The 16,565-nt window shown below is 28.3% G+C and overlaps 2 protein-coding genes across 4 annotated transcripts in view; both read right to left on the minus strand.

Annotated features, from left to right (window-relative positions):
• The window catches only part of LOC106684449 (prefoldin subunit 3), a 9,657-nt gene extending 6,140 nt beyond the window's left edge, over nt 1-3,517 (minus strand). The window contains exons 1-2 of the mRNA XM_014426541.3: nt 3,298-3,517; nt 831-958 (exon numbers count right to left, since the gene is read on the minus strand). Of these exons, the coding sequence (XP_014282027.1) occupies nt 831-958; nt 3,298-3,369 (200 nt within the window). The 5' untranslated portion in view covers nt 3,370-3,517. The remainder of the gene's footprint in view (nt 1-830; nt 959-3,297) is intronic.
• Nucleotides 3,518-7,020: 3,503 nt separating this feature from the next.
• Dark (Death-associated APAF1-related killer) overlaps nt 7,021-16,565 on the minus strand; it is a 36,874-nt gene continuing 27,329 nt past the window's right edge. For all 3 annotated transcript variants that reach the window (XM_014426539.2, XM_014426538.3, XM_067052655.1), the window contains 5 exons: nt 13,511-13,756; nt 12,880-13,002; nt 10,858-11,094; nt 7,732-7,987; nt 7,021-7,426 (listed from right to left, as the gene is read on the minus strand). In XM_014426539.2, the coding sequence (XP_014282025.1) occupies nt 7,383-7,426; nt 7,732-7,987; nt 10,858-11,094; nt 12,880-13,002; nt 13,511-13,756 (906 nt within the window). In that variant the 3' untranslated portion in view covers nt 7,021-7,382. The remainder of the gene's footprint in view (nt 7,427-7,731; nt 7,988-10,857; nt 11,095-12,879; nt 13,003-13,510; nt 13,757-16,565) is intronic.

A 16,565-nucleotide genomic window follows, 5' to 3' on the forward strand; every position in this document is an offset into this window, starting at 1 on the left:
AAAAAACGACAGGACTTTTTGAATGACCTGGTAAATCATATCTCAGCAAAGAAATCTTTTGAGGATATATTAAAATACCTTGACGACATGAAAAAACAACAATTAATTTTTCATAATGGTTTTTTATCTTCTTGTACTAAACATTTTCTCCTCATACTACTTGTGCACTTACATTATTTCTCATCTTCTTCTTATACTGTTTTTTACTCGTTATGGTTGTTATCATGTTTGTGCTCAGCCCTGATGAAGGTCTGGAATACAGGACAAAACAAAACTAATGAAATAAGGTTGATTGATCTTTTGTTCTTCACTCCACGATATCATCGTCCTTATAGTGACCACAACTATTACTAAACAAAGAATACTTAGTGGTGATAATTATTTCTTGATGAAGTACTCCTACAATTACAAAACAGTATGATACACCAGCATGTGGTTATAATGTATATATATGTACACACACACAGTAAAAAGAAACCAAGTATGGACATCAAATTAAAATGATTTTAATTAGTTTTATTTATTCCAGTTTCCTTTTTCTTTTTTAGTAGTACCGTAGAATATATATTTGTTTTGTTTTATAATGCCAGGTATTAAAATCTACTATAATGATGTGCTAACGCCTCTTGTGCACTGTTGAGCCTAATAAAACAATCTTATATAATCTTTGGCAAGAGATAATTAACATGGCTCAGGGAATTTTTATGAGTCTCGACTGCCGTGATCTGTAGGTGAACCATGTAAATCATTCTCCTGATTACTAAACTATTAAACTATACTACTTTTACCAATAAAATTATCATTGAAAATAAGAAAGGTGTATATTTTACCTTCTTCTTTTAGAGAGGAGATGAAATTCCATAAACTTATATTTGCTGTGCTGTTCATCTAATTTCTTGAGCACTAATTCAACATTTCCATTTATACTTGGGACTTCCATATATTTATCAACATCTTCCTGCAGATAATTAATATGTATAAAAAAATTGTAATATAATTAGATGGTACTAAAGAATTATAGTATACATAGCATTTTATATTAAGTCTACTGAGATAACGATAACACTGAGAACTGTTTTAAAGTAGAATAATCAATTATTCTTTAGGTGAAAGAAAATCTCACATAATTGAAACATTTGACATTATATCTAAGAAAACAGGGAATTTCTTTATTCTAATTAGATAAGAAAAAATTTGACAATTAAATACAAGTTGAATCACTAATAGAGTTAATAATGCCTAAAGTAAATTTCAATTTGTATTAACACTTAATACTTATCAATTTCTAATTGATATAAGTTAAGCACTAATCATCATTAAAGACTAGGAAGCCTGGTAGAATACATAAACATATATAATAAAAATACCTATGTCCTCATTGTTTATATTTATTAAAGAATTACCAGTCTCAAGAAAATAATATTAAGATTATAAATATATAAATTAATTCAAAGCTTTAGCACGAACTAGGAACTCAATTTTGACTCTAATTCATAAATGTTAATTAAGAAGCTAACAATTTAAATTCTTTTAGGCTCTTGTCTTTCCCCAATTTTTATGGAAATTACTAATTAATAGAAGTTCAGAAATAGACTTACCTACTACCAATCTTTATTTGGATATCCAAATAATATTTTAGTCAAATTCAAAGGTAACTGTCTGCAGATTTAATAAGCTGTGAGAACATAAGTTTAAATCACCCCCATATAAGCAAGAAGTAACAAACTACAACTTAACACCAACGCAGTTTCCATAAAAAAAAGAAGATAAAATCCAATTAGTCATTCAATTGGTGTACAAGTGTTTTAGGAATACTGCTGGACATAAAACTAAATTTGACAAACCAAGCTGATACAACATTTATAACAACTAACTTCAAATTATAACAACAATCCCAAAATACTCAGTACTGTTTTGATTTTGCACAACTTAATAAAGTAAAAATGCAATCTATGAAAAACAGAAATCAAAAGGCCTTGTTATTAAACCACTAAAAGAGTAATTAAATAGTATGCAACCATATTGAACACAGATTATAAGGATTTATACATCAGAAAATTTCAAAAATGATGTATAATAGTTTGACAGTAACAAAGTAAAATACACTATCCAAATTTTACAATGAAAATCAAACTTAAATTCCACAGATAATAAAACATAAATACATCTAATTAAACACAATTTTAACAATATTAAAATAGAATGTGTTAATGGTCAATTCAGAGTAATTGGAAAAAATCTATCAAAAAATGAAGTTAAAATGATGCTTCAAGCAAATGTAGCCCGGTACATCTATTATTATTTACTTTACTTTAAAATCTGTCATATGAGAAGACACAATTGATAAGTGGAATAAAATCCATAACTTATCAACAACATTCATATTTTCACAGATAATAAAACATAAATATAATAAACTGAGAAGAATAAATAAGAGCGTTAATAAGTAATCACTAAAATTGGACGTGTCAAACCATACTTATACCAATTTGAAGAGATCCAAAATGAAACTGCAATGAACAATGTTAACTCATATAATTACAAATGTTTTAATTTTGATATAAATCTAAATGAGTTCAACCTGGAATAAAACAAACATAAATCCAAATTCGCAGATTTATAGATTCATATGGAGCTAAAATATCTATGGAGTAAGAAAGAAGAAAATTTACTAATTTGATCTTAGTATTAATGCTCCGAGTCCATTACATCTTTTGGCTAAGATTTGCCCATTTCTCTTAAAAGAATCAACTTTCCAATTTTTCATTTTTGAAGTTAATTAGTATAACACTGTATAGAACATACCTTATGAATTTAATATAATAACTTAATAGGGATAATAGACACAAAAAAACTGTGCATATATTGAGTTGTATACTTCAAATTTTCTTACAAAAAAACCAAAACATTAATTAATGCTTCATATCCCATTAACAAATGCATAAATTCATTATAATAGTGTTATTGCAGTATTTTACTTTATAAGTACAATCAGGATTTCAAATATTACAAGTACTAAACACATTCATAAAAAAAAACCTAAATAATTTGGCCATGCTGTGAAAACTTTACATCTACATGAACTAATTACAAAATGGAGGACCATTTTGTTTTAATCTAAAGTACAACCAAAAATAATATTAATTTGAATAACTAATCATAACAAAATCACTCAATAAATTCAGCAAATGACCATAAACTATAATGATCAATAATGAAATAAGATATTTATAGAAGGTTGTCAGTATCAGAAATTTGGGCCTAACTTTATTATTTAAACAAATCTTGTAAATATACCATAAATTCAGCTTCTGGTATTCCAGCATAAGATTTTTTCTTAGGATCTTCGGAAGCTTTATCTCCTTCCATGTTTGGTAATACAGAAGACAGGTTAAAACTACTGTAGGTGTTCAGAACCTTCCATATGAAAACTAAGGAAGGTTAGCACATGTTTTTGCTGATCGTAACAGTATAATTTAGGTATTTAGCGTTTAAAAACACTCTGAAAAAGGGATATTATAAAATGTCTATTCCCTAAAACTATTAATATTACGTAATTTAAATTTACTCGTTACAAAACACTGTATTTCATTAATACTGATACAAATTACTTTCAACAAGAAAGGGATGGTTTTAAAATTAAATTAACTACAAGGATTGATCCGTCAGTGATTGATGAATCAGTGATTCCCAACCCATAGGAGTTTTCGGATAGACAAGCTAAGCCGGAAAATGCACTGTGTGCGGCCAACCCACACTCCTGACTGATGGAGGGGGGTCCCCTATGAAAAATATTTGAGAATTAGGATTATTATAAGTGGGTTTTGAGTATCACCTTTATCATGCATTTGCCTTTAAAAATCTTTCAGCTGACATGCAATTTGATCAATAAAATAGTTCAAACAGTAAATCTTTAAAAAAATATGTATTACCGGGCCCTTCCCAAGGGCTTTCTCTGGCTAACGACATTGGAGGCTTCTCTTCCTCCCAATATTCTAAGAAGGGGCCTGTTACATTACTTGTATTATATTATATAAGACTGTTATCTTACGCTGACCTAATAAAATTTCCAAAATATCGGCACCTAATGTTTTGGGTCATCATGGCTCAACTCAATTTTTAAAATGTTTTTTCTCTTAATTGAAGATAAATGGTCCGGGTTCGTTCAAGAATGAACTGAAACAGTACAACAATTTTAGTTACTTTTTGAACGCACCCGAACAATCTTTCTTGTAGTAATTATACAGAGTCATTCAACGATTTATCGATGGTTTTTCTCTTTAGTAATGATAATATCAAATCAAACAAAAAAATGCAAAACCTAAAAACTAAACTTTATAAATAAAACAAAACAGTGACCTGTTTGTTATGGTTTAGTAACTCTAGTACGCTATGCGCATTTTATCAGTTTTTACTTTTATTTAAAACATTATTGGGTTTGGAGAAATGAGTGCTAAAGAAAATTGAAATTAAATCTCCTAAAAAATTGGTCGAATAAATTTTTTTCAAAACAAAGTAGTTTTTGAGGCATAGAACTTATAATTTTTTATAACAATTTTCTAAAATTTTGTATAAATATCGAGGAATGTGATTGATTCGTAATATTTTTCTTTTAAATTCCTTTCACTTTTATTTGGTGGCAGTCACAGGACAACAATTGTCCTATAATAGGAACTTGACTCCTCTCCCACAATGGTCACCAATAGATAACTTCCCCATCCCAGGTCAGAAATGACCAGTCAGAGGGAAATAAAAAAAAACTTTGGAGGTAATTTTAATATACTTCAAGTTAGTAGAGATTAAATTTTTCATCAAACTACTTTATTTTCGGAATACAAATGAAAAACTAAGAAAACATAAGTTTTTTACAGTTTCTATTCCCATCACACTTAAACCTGACTTTTAAGGACATAATATTCTGATGGCACAAAACAATAAACACTACTTCATATTTTTTTTTTAATGTTCTGGTTGTGTTATTTGACTGGACTATCTATCTCACCTAACCTCGCATTCTCTTTTCTTATCTAATTTTCTTCAGTGAAGATGAGCGTTCATACCCAGCTCTTAAAAGTAGAAATTCCTTATCTGTACACAGGCAAATAGAGCTTACAAAAAGAACCACCTCTGATATGAGGGGTTTCGTAGATTTTCTTTTAGGAATGAAATTAGATAAACTCACCTACTTATCAGCATGACCCCTGAAAATTGGATCAATGTTTTGATTAATTATGCCCTAACAAGAAGTTCACAACAGATTTGTTCCTCACTCCTTAGTGCTACAGACCATGTGGTCCATAGCCTCCTCAACAAGTTTTTCCAGATGATCCTAACTTGTATGGTCACTCACCAGTTGTAGGTGTACCTTGTTGCAATTATTTAATCAAGGCTGAATTTGTCTGTCCAGCTAGTTATATAATAGCTATCAGTCCATATTCCCTCAATCAGGAGGAGGGGCTGCCTCCTTGATTTGGTTATCAATCCTCCAGAGTAGCTTCCCAGGGAAGGTGACCCTATGGTGAGTACTGTGATTGACCTTGTTCAATAGTGCAGTGTAATTAAGTATGTATGTGTTCTGTTCCTCCAACCTGAAGGGCCATTCATCTCATTCTGTTCCTTAATGTCTAAAATTTAAAATGTTAGTGAAAATCTACTGTCCTGAGATTTTTTTTTTCATTTCCTTTATGAGTAAATAGTTTCCCTATTTTTGGTAGTGGTGAAGCAAAAAATTCCAGTCTATTTTGTGACACATAAATATGACTACCTTTCTACTAAGATTCTATAAATGAAATGTGTATGCACGTTAACATTTTAATTTTTCTTTGTTTATGCTGGAAGAATAAGAAAAATCATTTTTATTTTTTAAGTAAAAATAATACACACTGAATTATAATGAATTAATTTATTACTATTTAGTAATGTAAAATATGATACTGTAAATAAGGAAGTTCGCATACCCTGTTTGTAACAAAAAAATTAAGAGTGCTGTTTATAATAAAAGAATAGGAGTAGCATCATATCACTTAGCTCAGTCGGCTTTGAGGCTCTGTCATAGTAACAAGTCTTGTAATATCTTACACTGTCTGCCTGCAATTGCCACTCTAACGACTATCCAGGGAATTGGAATATACGCTAATGTTTTGCCATCATTGACCTACGGACATCATCTTCACTACATCCACATAATCATACTTCCATATGCACATTCATATGTGAAAATGTTAAGTCAGATAGATATTATTTTTCTCTAGCAGAAAGCTTACTAATTTTGTTAGTTTAGTTCAAAATAATTATTTATTTATATTTTCCTGTATTGTTTCTTTTGTTATAAAATCTTATTTTTTAAATTTTTAGTTATACACTAACCTTAGGTATACATAAAATTAATGTTAATGACAATAAATAAATAGTGTATCAAAATAAATTAAATAATTTAATTATTTATGATTAAACAATTAAATTTAAATAAATATATATTATTTGAAGTAAATTATAGCAATTTCAATCTTTCAATAATAGGAGCACCTATATCAAGCTGATATTGGAAATTATGTCCACGCACATTAACAACATAAAACAATCCTTATCATTCCAGACAATTAGGACTATATTTGCTAAATTATTGGATTAAAACTTTTTATGGATTCTGAATAAAATAGAATAAACATATTAAATAAATAAAATATTCAATTGCATAAATGTAAATATAATGACAGGAGACAATTAAGAGTCTGAAAATTCAACAGTTTGTAACTATTCACAAATTTCAAATAAATTTGATTTAAAATTCATTTCATCTACCCTGCTTTTACTTTGATCTAAATCATGTTGACAATAAATAAAATAGTTATAATCAAACATTTTCTCATTATTTATGACAGTAATTGTTAATACCTTACTTATCAACTGGAATGAGTAATAAAATAAACATTCTTCCAAGAAAGGTTTCACTGCTGAATGATAACAATGGAGCAATTACAAGAACAATTTTATTATGTCAATATTACATGCTGTACACATAAAATTTAAATAAAATAACAAAAGTTAAATATATAAATTATTAAAAATTAAGATATATAAAACAATATCAATGATACTATGTAAATAAAAACTATAACATTAGCTGTTTTAATCATAAAATCAGTTCTACTTTATCCAATAGATAATCAGGTAAATCTATGAACTTGGTAGTCATAAACTTAATAATGAAAAAATGTATAGAAAATAATACAACAAATGTAATTAAATTTATGGAGTTTTTAAATTAAAGAGCCATGATTTAACCTGATTATTAGAAAAATGGATAAGTAAATGTGAAAATACATAACTCAGATCAGTAAAGACTAGAATACAATCCATTATTTTGCAGTTTCAAAGCACCATTAGTTATTTATATTCAATCCATTCACTAAGATTTCTTCTTCACCTATAGCAAAATCAAAGAGAAAGATAAAATAAATTAATGAAATTAAAAAAAAAAATCTATATAAATAGGAAAACAGACAAAATATGGATACACATCATAGAATAGATCCTTACACTTAAAAAATAAATTAAAACCCACAACAATAAGGATGGGCATATCACTAAATAAATAACATCTAAATACGGGATTGTGCTATGAAGTGGTTCTAATGTGTTGTGTGCAAATTAGTCGGGATCATTGAGGTGTAACTTTAGAGAATAAACTATTAAAATTAAAAAAATAAGATACAATAACAATATACTAACCATTAATGACATCTAAATAGACAATATATACTACTCCAGAACTGTCAGCAACAGCAAACTTATCTTCACCATTTGGTTTAGCAACGACAGACCTTGTGTTGAGAACAATTTTTGAAGATAATCCTTCTTTAGTAAAAATTGAAAGATGATTACTTCCTCCGATACAAACACATCCTGAATCAGAAACAGCTAAACAAGTGCTGTTGTCTGGAATTTCAGTAACGAATCCAAGTCTTTTTTTCAAACAGTCAAAAATCTGTAAATTTTTTCATGTATTATTATTTAAGAAATATATATACCATTTTTTTTTTTTTTTTTTGTTGCGACGTTTATTTTATTTTCTTGTGTTTAGGTTATTTGATAATATTGACATCCTAACTGCATCTGATTACAAGCTATGAGTTTATTTTATTACTAATTTATACCAGTAATATTTGAATTATTAGAGAAAACATAATTTATTTGTATTAAAGTCCTCTCAACAAGCGGTGAACTTCAATTGAAATACCCACAACCAAGTATTTTATATCAGTTATGAAAATTTTATATTTTAAAATTTAATATTTTATAAGAAATTACATTTCTTGTATAAATAAATAATGTTTGCTCCTATACAAATATTTCAGGAATTAATTAATAAAACTGAACTATTAATGTGTAATTTATTTCTCATCACATAAATTATTTATGAAATAGATCTCTCATCAGAATGTAAGCCGTATAACTTTGGATATTATTATTGTTTAATATTAATATTAATGGATAGGATATTGTTTAATAAGGATAATTTTTAGAAATATTTTAGGCGAAATTTCATTTTTCTTTTTCTAAAAATTATCTTTACTAAACAATATCTTAACGTTGCCAGGAAAAAAGATATATGGCGTGATAGTTGCGGTTTTTTTGGACTCTGAAATATTTTTGAGATGAAATTTATTTTTTTTTTTCATTTTTCAGGAGTTCTGATGAGAGTTGTGTTGGCCCCTCCACGAGTTCTAAAAATTATCCTAACAAAACAATATTTCTTTGGAATGTTTTTTTTTTATCCTTTGTGAGTTCTGTTGAGAGTTTCATTGGCCCCCCAAGAGTTCTAAATATTATACTTATTAAATAAATCTGTAATGTTTCAGAAAAAAAGAGAAAAAGGGTGTCAAAGATGCCCAAAAGTCGTGCGTAATTTCAATTGTTATTTTTCATGTAGCATAAATGTTTATTTTTTTTTATAAGAACTTTTAAACTCATATAGAAGCTACTAAAACTCTTAGAGTTTTTAATTTTCACGACTTTCAGGGTAAAAATTTGGAAATTTTTTTTTGAGTTCTGTTGGCCTCCCCTCCCAAGAGTTCTAAAAATCATCCTTATTATATAAATTCTTAATGTTGCCAGCAAAAAATATATAGGGCTTTGAAGTTGCACAAAAATCATGCATATTTTTAATTGTTTTTTATTTATTATTAAACAACATAAATGTTTCTTTTTTTAAATTAGGAACTTTAAAGCTCATATAGGAGCTACTAGAACTCTAAGAAATTTTAATTTTCACGACTTATCAGGTCAAAAAAATTTTTTTTAATTCTGTTGGCCCCCAGGAGTTATAAAAATTATCCTTATTAAATAAATCCCCAATGTTATCAGCAAAAAAGATATAGTGTTAATGTTTTTTTTGTGTTTTTTTTTAAACGTATTTATCCATTCAAGTATTTCCTGTAACCGGTTTTTTTTTTTTTTTATTATATTTTCCTCTTAATCTATATGTTATTCTTATTCTTGTAAAATATATCTAGTTGTTTGTTCTTGATAGACTGATCTACTGCTGTGACTATGAATGATGGTCTGATCTCACATTACCGTATTATATTGAATTTTTTTAGCGGGTCACTGAAGAGGATCTAGGAGGGTGAATTCCGGAGAGCGAATTTGTTGATAGGGTGAATTGAATAATTGAGCAGAAATGAGAGGGAAAAATGGGAGTGAGTGAAACATTTGTATTGGTTGTACAGGCCGAAATGGATTGTAAAAGGAAACTAGTGGTGAAAAAAAAATTGTTTATTATATCCTATTATTGTATATCTTTTTTTATGATTATACCATGAATATGTAATGTAAATATGTCTGATTACGGATTGATAAGTATGCTGTGTGGGATAGCAACCTAATGTATTTAGGCAGCATATATGAATAAAGTATTTCTCTCTGCACAAAACCCGTAATTGATGCACGTACATTTGACTGGTATTATTGATGTTTTAAACATCAGAACTATTTCTGTAAATAACCGGTAACTATAGAACTCTTATGGATACAACTAGAACTAAATAAAAATTGAAATATTTAGAGAATAGGGGGCCTTAACTTCACAGAGGTCATGAAATTATGCGTGGAAACTAGGAATTAAATATTTTCACATACAATTACTAAATGTAGATTTTCAATTTTTATTGCCTTCTACCCCAAATTTAGAGGCTAAAAAATCAATCAAAACCATTCTTTAAAACTTATTATAAGTTATTATCAAAGAAGTCTTGTTTTGATAAATTTGATCGGGAAAGCATTATTTTCTGAGAGCTTTTCTAAATCAATCCATAACCCTGAAACTCTATGTTCATGATTTCCTTTCTATCTGTTTCTCCATGTATCCTGAACACCACATATAGTCAGACTTTTTCTATCACTAAACTGCTTTCTTTTAATTTACATGAAATTTAATTATTAACTGGAAGAAATATTTTTTTTTGAAAATCTTTATAGTGAACGCGCATGACAAACATTAGGAAGTAAAATTTTCTATACAAATCGTTATTTTAAAATAGTCTTTTAATTATAAAATTAAAGCTATGAGTCACTGAAGATCAGTACATTGATAAAATCGAACTAAAATCACTGCTCGATTTTATTTCAGGAAGGACCTACTGAATAAATCTTGGATTTTCCTCTGTTCATATTAAGTATTATTTAACCTTCCTACCCAAGCTGTATAACACCAGGCATTAAATTTAACTTATAACCGTAATATTTACAAAATATGAAAAAAAAAATTATATGAAATAAAGTCATCGGATATGGATTAATAGTAAACATATTAAATAACCTAAATATAAAATAAATAAACATGTAAGCAATACATACAGTTAAAATTCCTTGTTGACAAAGTGCAGCAAGGGTTTTCCCCGAGGGGGAGAAGGCCAAAAGTTTGCCTGACTTAATATTTAGATTTGTCTCACTATACAATGAATCAACCAGCCATGTTTTATCAGCTGCAGCATATACAAATGTTTTTAAGTCTGGTCTAACACAGTAAGAATTCACAGACTGATGAATGCCAGATAATTTACACTCAATTGGTTCTCCAAACAAGTTCCAAATCTAGAAAAAAAGTTATAATTATATCAACATAATATATATGAATACTGTACTTGCCTCAATATAGGTAGAGTTATTTTTTAAATAGCCTTCGACCAAAATCCAAACTTTTAAGTCACTACATAGGTTAATTTTGTGAAGGGAGACTAAATACAGTTTACATTATTCTTCATGAAAATCTTTCATTTATTATCACACATTTAGAGACGATAAAGTCAAGGAAAATAGTATATTTAAATTGAGAGTTAAAAAAGGAATATATATGTTATATGGAACCAAAACAGTAGAATAACTAATGAAAATAGTAATTAAAATTAAGAATTGAGAATACTAATCTAAATAGTTTCAGAAAAAACAAAAAAGGTATGTTCTACTTTGAAAGCTTCACCATATTTTTATGTTATTATTACGCCATTTTTCTACATAGTACCTAATTTAATTCTAGCACCTCCACATTTTTTCTTGCAAATTATTTTAAAAATGGGAAGTCGACTTATAATTGGAGTCAACATATACTCTGGTTCGACCTAATTTCAAGTAAATGTGGTATGATAGAACTTGAGTTTAGTGACCTGTATGCACCAAGAAAATTTCAGCCAAAAATCAACAACCAATCACTTCACTGACCAGTTGTGGTGTACTGGAGACTTATTATAATTTATATTGTTTATAATAATACTATTTAATTTTTTTTTTTTTTGGTTAGCTCTACAGACCTTATAGGTCTTTGGACGCATGAACCAGCCTTCTCCACTCCTGCCTATCTTGGGCTACTGCTTTCCAGTTGGCAGCTCTTTTGCATCTTTGTAAATTCTGTCTATCCATCTCTTGCCAACTATACTGTTGAGTAGAGGCATCCTGATGGATTGATTTGAGCCACATGCCCTGCCCATCTTAACCTCCTTGCTTTCATATCATGAGCTATTGATGACTAGTCTGCAAGCAGTTCACAGTTAGTTCTTCTCCTCCATATGTTAAGGATCTGAACCCAGATTGCTCATGTAATTGTACAGATGACATTCCACATGCAGACCGTGTGATGGACCATGTGACCATTGGGATGGATTTTTCAGCTAGCAATCATATACCTTGTTTTATCTTCATTTACTTTCAAGCCGATTTCCTCCACTTCTCATAATAGTGGACAATGTTGTCCACATACGCAAGGTCTTTATGTTTCATTCTGACGTCCATCCCACCATTTTCCCGTGACATTGAAATCACTTTATCTATGGCTAAGTTGAACAGCATTGGTGAGAGTCCATCTCCTTGTCCAGACCTGTTCTGAATCCAAAGGCTTCAGATACTTCTCTTAGTATTCAGACTATGCATTCAGGACCATTCGTACACGCTTTTGTCAATCTTACAAACTTCCCAAGGATTCCATTTCCACAACTAGTCATGACATAGACAGTTTTTGTCTACAAAATCATAGGCTGCTTTGAAATCGACAAATAAGATGTGCACATCCTGATCTACTTCCCATTGTTTTTCGAGTATCTGTTTCAGGACAAAGATCTGGTCTAGCATGCTCTTTCCTCTTCTGAACCCTAGTTGGAAGTCACCTATTTATTATAAATAATAGTTAATTTGAATAATGGAAGCTTCAATTACTTCTGTATTTTGGACCAGTACAGAGTAAAATGAAATAATAAAAATAATGATAAGTAAATATTCACTATTCAAACAACAATAAAACATTCATCAATAAAAGAGAACATATCAAAGTTAAAAAATAATATTCATTAACATTGCACAAGGGTTTAAATAGTATAATAATCTACTTACAGTCATTGGAGCAGTTGTTATAAGACAAGGATAGTTCCCTAATTTTAAATAACTTGCCGAAGAGCAGCCAATAGATCTTTTGTCATTTAATTTTACTAATTTCTTTTCAGAAACCTTCCACAACTGCAATATCAAATTTAAATAATTGTAATAAACTTAATATTAATAAAATAAATCATAAATTTTTTTTTATTATAACAACAAATAAGCACTATCGATTAGCTACGTATTCTAGAAGGATAAGTCTGATAACAATCAAAAGAAAAATATTTAAAATCAATTATTGATATAAGTAGAAATGCAACTGAATTTCACATTTTATTTAAGTAACTAAAATTTTCTTTGTATTTGTTATTTCATCGGTTTCATTAAAAATCCTAATGGAGGATAATAGTAGGCCATATGTAATGGATTATAGAAAGATAGTCCAGGTGGCTAAAGGAAATAAAATAGTAAACAATTATTTATTAGTACCTTTGCAACTTTCACGACTACCTAAACCATCTAACTACAGTCTAAAAATCCTAATGTAAAAATAGCTAAAAAAAGTAGGTTTATAAAATGTATTAATAAAAAAATTAAATCAAACTAATTCAATAAAATAGTAACACAAGTAGTTGTTTATGCTTACCAAAGCTTCTTTACTTTCATAAAAGGCAATAACAAATTTTTCAGTAGCATCTTCTAAAAGATATAATCTAATAGGGACTGCATTTTCAGTAATTATCGTTTGACCATGTTCCTCCTCTAATTCTTTGTAGGCTATTCGTCCTCCCTCATAGGCCAAAATTATGATTTTTCCATCCATTGATATATCAGCTAGTTTGATTTCTGTTCTTCTTTCACCAATGATTTTCTTTTCCTTACCCATAACAACCTAAAACAAAATTGTTCAAATATGCAGCGGTTATGAAAACATATCCTTCATTCATTAAGGATATTTCTTAGCTAATCCCCAGTAAGAAAAAACAGCATATCAAATGAAATTTCACAAACTAGTTTGGCAAGGAAGCATTTCATAAATTGAGGCTCTTTTCAGACTATTGACATGATTGAAATAAGGAGAATAGGAAAGTTGTCCTTAGATAGATATAGGTAACGAAGAGCAGGAAGCAGTTATAAGACCTTAATCTAGGCACTAGGCCAGTTAGTTAGTTTTTTATAAATAAATCCAGAATAGAATTATGATAATATAAATATAGAATAGAAAACATGATAATTAGGAGAAAAAATTGAAATAGTTTTCAAAAAAATTGGTATGTAGGAACATGGTAAACAAATCCATAAAAGCGCTGGAAAGTTATTTTTTCATATTTAAGATATGAAAAAAAAGTGTCTGAAAGCCTCAGAAATTGAATCGTCTAACGGAAATGACATCAAATTCTTACAGACATGGTATGCATTATGAAACAAATGATAATGGTTAACGATTAATAGACTTTGTGCTTGGAAATATTTTCTCACTTAATTTCACCAATGTATTGAGTTAACACAGTCAAGTATTGAGAACAAGGAGTGAGTAGCATCCCTGTGCAGTTAAAGGAGGAAAAGGAGTGGGACATATTTAAGTAGGTCATAGTAGACACTAGTATTGTCAGAAGGATAAGAGGATCAGGAACATCTGGTTTGATAAGAAATGTCAAGAAGTAGTGGTATAAAAAAATTATAGATAATATATAGAGTTATAACTATTACCATAACTCATTTTAATAGATAGAGGTATAACTATAACTAAATAGATATATAATATAATGTTTCTCAACATCAGGCTTTCTAGTTTTCTAGTGGACCGTTCGTAGACCCTCTCATATGATGCCATTTTCATCGCCAAGAGATTAGTACAGATTTATTTACACTTGAATCAAATAAAATAACCTAAAATGTTGTGCTTCAAGCTTATCCAGACTTCGAAAATATTATGTTTAATTATGCCTTCATGTTTTTTATTTATTTAAATAGTTCATAAACGAATATTGATTTTTATAATATATATGTATATATAGTTGACAGTAAAAATTGGTATATAAGAAGATGGTCAGGATTGCGGTCAAAAGAGAAACAAAAATAGTTTATTTAGTCTTAATTAAGTTTAATATATGGCTGTAGGTATGCGATATTTTGCCACTGTTCCAAATTACCAAAAGAGACATTTCAGAATCCATTTATATACATCTTGAAACCCTTCCAGTTAACCACAAAATCGATAAAAACTGTATCTCACATACCTACAGCCATATATTAAACTTAATTAAGACTAAATAATTATACGCTCATTTTATTATCATCACCAAAATTTTTCTATTATACTTTTGTTTTTTCCTGTTTATTATCTCTCTATCACTTATATTATCTATCGCTGCATTTACTTACATTTATTCATTAATTTTCACATTTACTTTGCTTTGTTTTTTGTAAACTTTTACTTCACATATTTCTATTAACTTATTTCACTTATCATTATCATCACCTATATTGTTAACATTCCATCACAATTTTTCACTTATTTATATACTTTATTACTTATTTTTAATCTTTTTATGTACTTCTTTTTACATCTCACCTTGTACTTTTATATATATTTTTATTTTATTTTGTAAACTTTCACTTCCAATTTTTAAATTACCTTATTTCACTTTATATTATTCATGTTACTCCTGTTATCTTTACTATTACTATTATCAGTGTAGATAAATGATTATTTTCACGATATATAAATACTAGAGTTTTATCATTGTATAATTATTTTTCTTACTTATTTCTTTGTAACTTTTTTTTAATACTACTCTTTATTTACTTTTACTTATTATTAGTTACTTCTTTAACAATCATTGTTATTCTAAACTATATTGTATTAACTACCCTAACTATATTTTCTTCAGTATATACTCGTATTATTAGTAATGATCTGTGTCATTCTAATTTTACTTAGTTATTCCTAAATTAGAAAATTATTATATTTATAATTATTATCATATTTCTGAATCTTTCTCTTACCATTTTTCGTCATATCTTTATGACTACTTCCTGTATAGCAACGTATTTGAAATAGAAATATTAGCTGTTAAACGGCTGGCCACCTCCCCATTCCTCCACGCTTCCGCTTTATTGTCGCCTTCTGTTCAACCTTTACCTTTGAACAGGTTGTTGTTGCTCATTTATGCTGACTTGTTCTTTGCTCATTTATTATCATTTTTTTATTTATATATTCTTTCAAGACGTTTATTTAATCTTTTTTTTTTTTTTTCTCTCCTGCACTTTTTTAACTGTATATTTTTCAAAAACTTTTACTCTTACCATTGTTACTTATTTTTTATTCTTATCATTGTTTATTCAATTTTTTTTTATATTGATACTATTTTACGTTTTCCTTCCTTTTATTTATATGTAATTTCTTATCACTTTCTTTTAACATAATAAATAATTTTACACTCATTTTATTATCACCACCAAAATTTTTCTATTATACTTTTGTTTTTCACCTGTTTATTATCTCTCTATCACTTATATTATCTATCGCTGCATTTACTTACATTTATTCATTAATTTTCACATTTACTTTGCTTTGTTTTTTGTAAACTTTTACTTCACATATTTCTATTAACTTATTTCACTTATCATTATCATCACCTATATTGTTAACATTCCATCACAATTTTTCACTTATTTATATACTTTATTACTTATTT

This window comes from Halyomorpha halys, unplaced genomic scaffold (genome assembly GCF_000696795.3).
Source record: "Halyomorpha halys isolate HHAL.00 unplaced genomic scaffold, Hhal_1.1 Scaffold582.1, whole genome shotgun sequence".
Lineage (NCBI taxonomy): Eukaryota > Metazoa > Arthropoda > Insecta > Hemiptera > Pentatomidae > Halyomorpha > Halyomorpha halys.